General features: G+C 36.2%; 1 protein-coding gene across 6 annotated transcripts in view; it reads left to right on the forward strand.

Annotated features, from left to right (window-relative positions):
• LOC149575695 (cleavage and polyadenylation specificity factor subunit 3-I-like) overlaps positions 1-7613 on the forward strand; it is a 53999-nt gene extending 46386 nt beyond the window's left edge. For 4 of the 6 annotated variants that reach the window (XM_089815464.1, XM_089815460.1, XM_089815459.1 and 1 more), the window contains 3 exons: positions 5433-5478; positions 5588-5737; positions 5876-7613. In XM_089815464.1, the coding sequence (XP_089671590.1) occupies positions 5612-5737; positions 5876-7495 (1746 nt within the window). In that variant the 5' untranslated portion in view covers positions 5433-5478; positions 5588-5611 and the 3' untranslated portion in view covers positions 7496-7613. Of the gene's footprint in view, positions 1-5432; positions 5479-5577; positions 5738-5875 lie in introns of all 6 variants that reach the window. The other 2 variants (XM_089815462.1, XM_089815461.1) reach the window with 1 other exon arrangement.
• The last annotated feature ends 2767 nt before the right edge of the window (positions 7614-10380 follow it).

Consider the following 10380-nt stretch of genomic DNA (forward strand, 5'->3'; position numbering starts at 1 on the left):
CCAGTGATGACGAGCTAGTGAGAATAGCCCTAAACGGGTTTACTAAACAATGGAGTGTCTTTGTTCAAGTTGTTAGTAGACGAGATACTTTACTGAGTTGGGATCGACTATGGATTGATTTCACTCAGGAGGAGTTTAGACTAAGTCTTGTCAATGGGGCCAACAAGAGTTAGAAAAATGAGGTGGAATAGGAAAACGTTGCCCTAGCGAGTAAAGGGAAAGCAAAGAAGGGATCTAGCAAAGGATCGAATTCACAAAGTGAGAAGAAGGACCTTTCTAAGGTCAAGTGCTTTGGATGTCACGAGTTTGGCCACTATGTCAGTGATTGTCCAGAGAGAAAGAAGGGTAAGAAGCAGGTGGCAGCTTCAGCAAGTGCGGAAGAACTCTCCAATAGAATAGAAGATGAGTTTGCACTCATAGCTTGTATGGTTAGCTCACCCTCACAGTGTGTTTGGTATATGGATAGTGGGGCATCATTTCATATGATAGGAGTTAGAGAGTATTGCTCTAGTTACAAGGAGGAGGACACCAACATCCAGATATCTATGGGAAACTTGTCCAAACTCAACCTAGTTGGGAAAGGGACTGTTTAATTTCAGAGGGAGAATGGAAAGATAATTCCACTTCATGATGTGTTGCATGTGCCAGGCTTAGGTATGAATTTGATTTTTGTATCTGTTCTTCAGGATAGGGGGTAAAATGTACTCTTTAGAGGGACAAATGTGTTGATTAAGCACCAGGATTGGAAATCACCCATAAGTATTGGAGTTAGGAGTGGTCGCCTTTATAGGTTGTAGTTTGATACTCCTAAGGCACTCATGAGGAGCAATAATCCTAGAGATCTTGGAGAGTTATGGCATAGGAGCATGGGCCATATTCATCTTCGAGCACTTAAATTGTTTCGTGAGACGGTGACAGGTGTGCCAGAGGTGAGCACAAAGCATGATGATGTATCTAAGGGATGTGTGTTGGGGAAGTTTTCAAAAGCATCTTTTCCAAGGAGTGACCCCAGATCTGAGGTTGTTCTTGATCTAGTACATTCAGATGTTTGTGGACTGATGTCGATGAAATCTCTCAGAGGATATGAGTATTATGTTACTTTTATTGATGATTTCTCCATGAAGACTTGGATATACTTCTTGAAGACCAAGGATGAGGTTTTCAGTCGATTCCAAGAGTTCAAGGCTCTTGTGGAGAATTCAACAGGAAGGAAGATAAAGATTCTTCGGTCAAACAATGGAGGCAAGTACAAAGGGAATGTCTTCCAGGAGTTATGTACCAGAGAAGGAATCAAGAGAGAGTGGACTGTTCCTTACAATCCACAACAGAATGGAGTTGCTGAGAGGAAGAACCGTTCTATATCGGAGGCAACAAGGGCTATGCTACATGACCAGGACATGCCCGTTACTTATGGGCAGAGGCAATTAGTACAGTAGTCTACATTCAGAATAGAGTTCCACACAAGGTGCTAGGGAAGATGATACCAGAGGAGGCTTTCACAGGGAAGAAGCCAGATGTTGGTCACTTTAGGATATTTGGGAGTTTGGCATATTGTCATATTCTTGGAGATACACATAGGAAGTTAGATCAGACTGCAGAGAGGGGGTACTTTGTTGGGTACAGTGAGACCTTAAAGGCATATAGGATTTTCATTCTAGGGACAAAGAATTATTGTCAGACGTGATGTCAAGTTCATGGAGGACAAGGCATTTAGGAGATCTAGAGATTTGCCTGTAGATGATCAAAGTGAGCAACTAGCAGAAGCTCCAAGGCCAAGCCAAGGGCAGTAAAGCTCAAGTACAATTACCAATACAAGTGCAAGCTCAGGTAGTGAAGATTCATAGAGTATGGAGCAATAGGTGCAACATGAAATGCATCTAGAGGATTTAGAGGTTGACATTTCATCTTCTACAGTTGGCAGCAGGAACCATGAGGTTCTAGATACACAAAATACTCGAGTTTGTGGGAGCTCCTAGGAAGAGTACTAGAGAGCGGAGACAACCAACCAAGTTCAATGACTATGTGACATTAGTTAGTTAGTTGGTAGATAGTGAGCCTTCTAGCTATCAAGAGGCTGCAGAGCATCAGGTATGGTGAGATGCTATGGTTTCTCAATAATGCAAAATGATGTGTGGGAAGTAGTTCCTAGACCAATAGATAAAGTAGTAGTTGGATCATGCTGGATCTATAAGATAAAGCATGGTGCAGATGGTAGCATCAAGAAATACAAGGCGAGGTTTGTGGCCAAGGGGTTCTCTTAGGAGGGAATAGACTACGAGGAGACATTTGCTCTAGTGGCTAGGTATACTTCTATAAGAGCTGTGATCTTGTTTGCAGCACAGATGGGATGGTAGATCCATCAAATGGATGTCATGACAACATTCTTTAATGGTGAAGTTAAAGGAGGAGGTATATATAGAGCAACTTGAAGGCTTTGTAGCACATAGCAAAGGGACCCACATGTGCAGATTGAAGAAAACATTGTACGAACTCAAGCAGGCTCCCAGAGCGTGGTATGAGTGCATTGATACATACTTGTAGGGAATGGGCTTTGTGAAGAGTGAAGCGGATGCTAACCTCTACTACTTGGTGGTTGAGGGTGAGATTCTCATTCTTGTTCTTTATGTGGATGACTTGTTTCTTACAGGTTCACTAGGGCTCATAGAGGATTGCAAGAGGGACTTTGCTAAAGAGTTTTAGATGAAGGATTTGGAACTTATGCACTACTTTCTAGGCATGGAGGTGTGGCAAACTGATGGAGATATTTTCCTTGGTCAAGGGAAATATTGCATTGAAATCTTGAAGGGATTCGGGATGGAGGATTGCAAAGCCATGTCTACACCCATGATCACGAATTGGAGGAAGGTAGATACATCTAAGGAGAAGGATGTAGATCCCACCTTATATAGGCAGTTGATTGGTTCGCTTATGTATTTGGTTAACACTAGGCCAGATATAGCATTTGTAGTAAACTCTCTTAGTTAGTTCATGGTTGAACCAAAGAGAATGCATTGGATAGCAACCGAGCATGTATTGCGTTACTTGCGTGGTACAGTTGAGTATGTGATTAGATATGTCCGAGGTGAAGGTATCAGGTTGATAGGCTATACTGATGCAGATTGGGCAGGAAGTACAACGGACGAAAGGAGCACTTCAGGGTGTTGTTTTAGTTTGGGATTAGGAGTTGTATCTTGGTTCAGTAGGAAGCAGAAGTCTGTGGCTCTGAGTTTAGTAGAAGCAGAATACATAGTAGCTAGCATGGCGACATGTGAAGCTATATGACTTCGGAAGTTGTTAGTAGCTTTGTTTGGTCAAAAGGTTGAGACTACTATGATACATTGTGACAATCAGAGTTGCATCAAGTTGTCTGAGAATCTAGTATTTCATGATAGGTCTAAACATATAGATATCATGTATCACTTCAACAGGGATTGTGTACAACGAGGTATTGTTCAGCTACAATACATTCCTACAGAAGAGCAGGTAGCAGACATTCTGACGAATGCTTTGGGGAAGGCCAAATTTATCTTCTTCAGAGATAAGATGGGTGTCATGCAGAACAACTTCCTCGCTAAGAGGGAGTGTTAATTATTGGTAGTTGGACAGCTGCTATTTTTGACCCGGAAATAGCAGTAGTATTTATGGGTAGCTTGTACAGTTATTCGTCCTTACCTAAAAATAGCAGCATTAGTTATGGGTAGTTTGGAGTCTGGACAACTGTTTGTCCACTTGCTGAGAATTAGTAAATGGTTGTTATGCAAGAATAATTATTTACTAATTTAGTGATTCCCTTTTGGACACCTTGCAACCAATTCTATTATTGGCTATTGAGTTGTCTTAATTTTAGCCGTTGGTTTGATTTAATCTCGGCCGTTGGTTTTCCAACAGAGTAGTATAAAAAGGGGTCATTGGGTCATTTGGAAAGACTAGTTTTGTAGAAGCATTTGCAGTGATAGCAAATTGTCTTGCAGTATTAGCAAGGACGCAGTGTTATCGTGGGAATAGCAATGGGGATTATCAACGGGAGAAATTAGGAGTTTGTCGGAGTTCTACCAGTGAGAGGCAAGGAATTTTGTATCTCTTGATTTGCTGAAGTTTAATATAATTCCTCATCTATAGAACTGGTTTTCCCTTGGGGGTTTTTCTAGGGACAATGTGTCCGAAAATAGTGTTCATTGTGTCATGAATTTCTTTCCGTATTTTTATTTGTGAAGTTGCAATTGTGTTATTTTTCGATATTAGTTGGGAATTTATTTCCAGCAATTTAATAATCGTTTATGATAGGAGATTAATAATTAATAATTGCAATAGTGTTAATTTTCACAAATATACACAGACATATACATAGATATGGATTTGTGTTTTCTTATTCCAAATTTGGCCTGCGGATCTTGGGGACTTGCGACGGATTCTCCTAGATCCGCAGGGATTTGTGCCGGATTCTCCCAGACCCACATGGATTCGTGACGGATTTGTATAGGGTAAAGATCCTGGCCCTGACTAGTCGGATTGGAGAATCTGATGTGGATTAGTGATTTTTTTTCTCATTATGATTCGCACAGAGAATGCAAAAAGCTCATAATTTATATTTATTATAATACATCTGTGATTGCCTGGAATGGAAAGATTTATCATACATTCATTTCCAAATTTAGGTTGTGGTTTCCTATAAAGTTGTATAAATTAGAAGTCTTTATCTTCTTTCTAAACTGAGGTCCAAATTTGTAGAACTAATTCTAGTTCCAGGCCTTATATTTGAATGAAATTGTAAGCAAAATTTATATGCAGAAAAAATTCTTACACAGTTGTCTAATTACAGTTGTAATGTGATTTTTGCTTGTAAGAGAACTTGGAAGTTGAATTTACTTTCTATTGCATTGATCTTGAGATTGGTGAGAGGTAATGTCATATGAGCCTAATTAAGAATACAGGAGATGCGATAGTCAGGAAACGTTTAAATTTTACAGAATTTCTTGAGGATTAAGGTTTTATAATTTTTTTTTTGGATTAAGGAAATAAGGTTTCGCTTCCAATCATTATGAATAAGTTAAATGAACTTCATGACTCAAAAGCCACTTTCAATGGTTTAGTAATGAAGAAATGGTAGTTCTAGGGATGGAGAAGTTATCAGAGTACCTGATAATGTTGTTTAGAAGGCATCAGCATACTTTGGGATTGGCAGCAAAATAACATTTTATTTTGATGCACCAGATTGCTTTCTTTCACTAGGAACACTATGCTAAAAAAGTTCATTTTCTGTTGGAATTTAGCCTGCAATTGCATGAAATATATATGTATTATATATGAAGTATTGCCTTCACAATTAGGGGAAGATAATATTGCACTGTTTGATTCTATTTTTTGCTATTGAGGAATGGTTAAGAAGATAGAATGTGCTTTTCTTTGAATTGATATAACATGCTTTCTTGCAGTTTCCATCTGGATCATGCGGCGTCTCTTCCTTATTTTTTGGAGAAGGTGAGGCTCTTTTATACCTTAAAATGGAGACAATTATTTTTTTGTTTTCTTGCATCTAATCTTAATTTTTAACTCAACCTAAGAATATTAATTAATCAGTGATATGCAGACAACTTTCAATGGACGGGTATTTATGACACATGCAACCAAAGCTATCTACAAACTTCTACTTTCTGATTATGTGAAAGTAAGCAAGGTTTCTGTGGAAGATATGCTATTTGATGAACAAGACATTCTTCGATCAATGGATAAGATTGAGGTGCACTTTTCTTGGTGTTACACACCATGCATGCCTGAGCTGATGCCTTATAGTTATTGCTGGTGCTTGTGATGTTTTACCTGTAGAAAAATCCAGATATTGTTTTCCCTAATCAATCTGAAGGTGCTGTATACTCAGGTAATCGATTTCCACCAGACTGTGGAGGTGAATGGTATCCGATTCTGGTGTTACACAGCGGGACATGTCCTTGGTGCAGCAATGTTCATGGTTGACATTGCAGGGGTGCGTATATTATATACTGGTGATTACTCCCGCGAAGAAGATCGTCACCTTCGTGCAGCTGAGACTCCACCATTCTCCCCCGATGTTTGCATAATTGAGTCAACATATGGTGTGCAACTTCATCAGCCTAGAGCTGTCCGAGAGAAAAGATTCACTGATGTTGTACACAGTGTTGTGTCACAGGGTGGAAGGGTACTCATTCCTGCATTTGCATTGGGTCGTGCTCAAGAGCTTCTATTGATTCTTGATGAATATTGGGCAACACATCCAGAGCTCCATAATATTCCCATTTATTATGCTTCTCCTCTGGCAAAAAGGTGCATGACTGTTTATCAAACATACATCCATTCAATGAATGATAGAATTCGTACTCAACACGATGATTCAAATCCATTTGAGTTTAAACACATTTTACCATTGAAAAACATTGAGAACTTTGAGGATGATGGGCCTTCAGTAGTCATGGCTAGTCCAAGTGGCTTACAGAGTGGTTTGTCGAGGCAGCTCTTTGATATTTGGTGTCATGATAGGAAGAATGCATGCGTGATTCCTGGGTATGTAGTTGAGGGTACACTGGCAAAGACTATAATGAATGAACCAAAGGAGGTGACCCTGATGAATGGTTTGCAGGTGCCTTTGAATATGCAGGTCCACTATATTTCATTTTCAGCTCATGCTGATTTCAACCAGACAAGTGCATTTTTAAATGAGTTACGCCCACCTAACATAATTCTTGTGCATGGCGAGGCAAAGGAGATGGGACGCCTTAAACAGAAGCTACTCTCTCAGTTTGCAGACCAAAATATAAGGGTTTTGTCACCAAAAAACTGTCAGGCTGTAGAGATGTATTTTAATGCTGAGAAGATGGCAAAGGCAATAGGTAGATTAGCAGAAAAGACACCAGAAGAAGGCAATCGAGTGAGTGGTCTGCTAGTGAGAAAAGGATTCACTCACCAGATAATGGCTCCTGAAGATCTTCCAGTATTCACTAGGCTTTCAATAGGAACTGTTACTCAGCGACTATCAATCCCATATAAGGGAGCGTTCTCCCTGCTTAAGAAACGTCTCCAACAATTGTATGAAGGTGTAGAAGTTTTGAACGATGAAGTGCCTACTCTTAAAGTCCATGGCAAAGTTGCTGTAAAGCAAGAAGGAGCAGATTATGTAGTGCTACAGTGGGTGTCTGATCCCTTAAGTGATATGGTGGCAGACTCCATTATCGTGATGATGATGAATTTCAATCCAGAGTCTTCAAGGACAAGGCCACCTGTTTCAGACTTAAGTGAAGGCAAGGAAGAGAAGGATTTTAGTAAAATAGTTCAATCATTGTTTTCTTCTTTGTTTGGGGTTGTTAAGGAAGAGGAAGGAAAATTGATTGTTTCTGTGGACGGGATTACTGCCACCGCAGACCTTGCAAACAATACTGTTATTTGTGAAAATGAAAACTTGAAGGAACGCATGAAAACTGCACTAAATAGAATGCGTAATGCGATTAAACCTATTGGTTCTCATTAGTTTTGTTCCTTTCCCCCATATTTTAAGAAAGGAACTATGAGATGCTTCTTCCAACTCCGTTGATGATATTTATGTGTAAATAGTTATTTTCTGAAACAATTTGCATGGTTTTTTGATTGATTCTGTTTCACGTATCTTCATATTATATATATATACATTTTATTGAATGTGTTTCTACATGGCTAAAAAAAGTCTTCTGTATTTTCTAGATGGTCAGCGGACAGTTGTCAGGGCAAGTGTTAATGTGGTCCGAACAGCAGTTATTGTTCACTTTTAAGTTGCTGATTCATGAAATTTAAATTGGTTAAGTTATTAGTCAGTGCCTATTTTATAGGATAGGGGGAACTAATGTTTTTATTAGACTGCTTAAAATAAATTTCACAGTTCTAAGGTTTCATTTCTAATATTTTTAAAATCATTTTTTTACATATAATTTATTTTTCTGATTGGCTAAAGACATTTTTGGTAGGAGTTTTCTTTATTTTTAAAAATAAAAAATATAGAAAAAGTTGCAATGATAAAAACCATATTTATGGAACTAACAACAACATTTATTATGGAAGTGTGTAATGTATTAATGCCATGCAGTGCAAGCAGGAAAACACAAGCATTGAATGTGAAAATGCTCTCGTCTGCAATTTTAATCACAACCATAAATGATGACAAAATTGAAAGAATTCAGAAACATTTCATCACAACTAATCTCAAAATCAGGTCAACAGTTCCATACAAGATTATTTTAGCGAAGGCGGGCATGTTCCCGGTGGAGGCCTTGACAATGGTTAGATTGTTGAACTATCTAAAAAAAGTGAGTAAAATGGATGCACATTACTGGCCTAGTAGAGTGGTTGACGAAGAACTGGCTCGTCGGAAGAAGACATAGAAGAAACAAAACGATAAATGGTTTAACAACTGGAACATTGACTACCAAGAGTGCCTGGAAAACAATTTTGAAATAAAAAAATGGGTAGCAGAAAAAATCAGATCTTCCATGTGGGCAAACCAGTTAGGTAGAAAAAAAACCTATTATGTCAAAGAATATTTAAGAGCCGAGATCAAAGGAAAGGCAAAAATCCTAATCACTCAACTAAGATCTGGGTCCCATCGTTTGAAATGTGAAATTGGTAGATGGAAGGTCCTTAAGGAAGAGTGGGAGGACAAAATTTGTAGATTTTACAACGAAGGTGTGGTGGAAACATAGTGACTATCTGAAGGATTGTACAAGATACGAAGACATCCGCAACCAGGACAAAGAAACGTTAAAAGTGAACAACATAAAAGACCTTTTCGAAGGACCAAGACTCCTCAAGGGGGCCATTTTACTTATGCAAATTCACAACAAAAGAAACAGGTTGGAGAAATCACATTAGATTGGCTAGGGGTAGGCCTATGCCCTCGTAGACATCATTAAAAATCTTTCATTCATCCATTCAATAATTGTTTACTTATTTTTTTAAAATTTCTATTGTCATTTTCACATTATAAAAACTATATAGGACAGTTCTAGGTTCGTACATATGACTTATCTCTTTGAGATTTTAATCAGGGTGTATGCTATCATCCTAAAAATTCGTGTGTAATTTTTGTTGATGTTTAGATTAAATAATATTGAATTAATAAGAGTATGTAAATGAACAATTAATCAAATTCTAAAATTAAATCAACAAATTTACATTTTAATTCAAGTATATCTAAATTGTGTATTTGTACTTTTTTACTAGTATTCTTATTTTATTCCATTCAAAGTTATGGATCACTTGAAATTGTATTGCATGAAAAAAATTATAAAATTAAAAATTTATCGATTATTTTTTTCTTGTTAAAAGCTTTCTTACTTTTTCATTTATAATCCTTTCTAATATTCTTGTTTTTAAATAGTCACAGATATTTATATAAAACTAATTGAAAGCAAAATATCTGTGTGAGGATGACATCAAAATGATAAACTAAGTCTTAACTTAGAAAAATTGAAAAGGCAATTAGCCTTTTGTCAACTAGACCATCGTATGTCAAATAGATGCTTTCTCAAACGTGTGATCCATTCCAATTTAGGACTAAACTCATCAAAAGATTTAGGTTCATTGTGTTCAATATGTCTAAGAGTTAACATATCAAATCTTCACCTACTATTGAATATTAAAAAAATAAATTTATTGAACTCCAATCACATAAATAATTAGAATATATCAAATTTAAAAATAATATAAAATACAATTGGCTAATTACTTCAATAACAACAACTACTAATAAAGAATCATTTATTAAATATTACAAAATTTTATTAATAATAAATATTTCTTCTAATTTGATAATAATATTTGCATCTTGTAATTTAATTATAGCATCATTTAGCTATTTCAAATTAAATTGTTAAATATCTTTGAATTCTTAACAATTTGAATATATATTGCGCATTTTCTTATCTATAAATATCATTTCATGTTTTAAACTTTTATATAGATATTTATAAATCTAAAATTTATATCTTTATTCTACATTAATTGAATTAATTTTACAAATTCATAACTTTGAAAGCAATTTATATTTACACATATTGAAATTGTTTAAAAATAAAATATACTTTCTAATAGTCACTCTTGTTTTAAAAGTATATGATTGCTATTTATTTTAATATATAAATGAATAGTATTAATGAAAGTTTTTTGTAAATTTGAGAATTTTTTGTAAGTATATGAAAACAATGGAAAGAAATTATCCAGATGTTTATTTCTAACTTCTTTATAAACTATTTTCAATCTATTTCTCAATTTTAAAATACTTTATTGGAACACTTGATTTGTTTAATTTTGAATATAAAATGTATTGAAGGTTAGCTTATAAATAATATAATCAAATAATACATTTTTTTTTAACATTATAAACTA

Source organism: Cupressus sempervirens, chromosome 2, assembly GCF_028749045.1.
Source record: "Cupressus sempervirens isolate cs-2001-9-10 chromosome 2, ASM2874904v1, whole genome shotgun sequence".
NCBI classification, from domain to species: domain Eukaryota; kingdom Viridiplantae; phylum Streptophyta; class Pinopsida; order Cupressales; family Cupressaceae; genus Cupressus; species Cupressus sempervirens.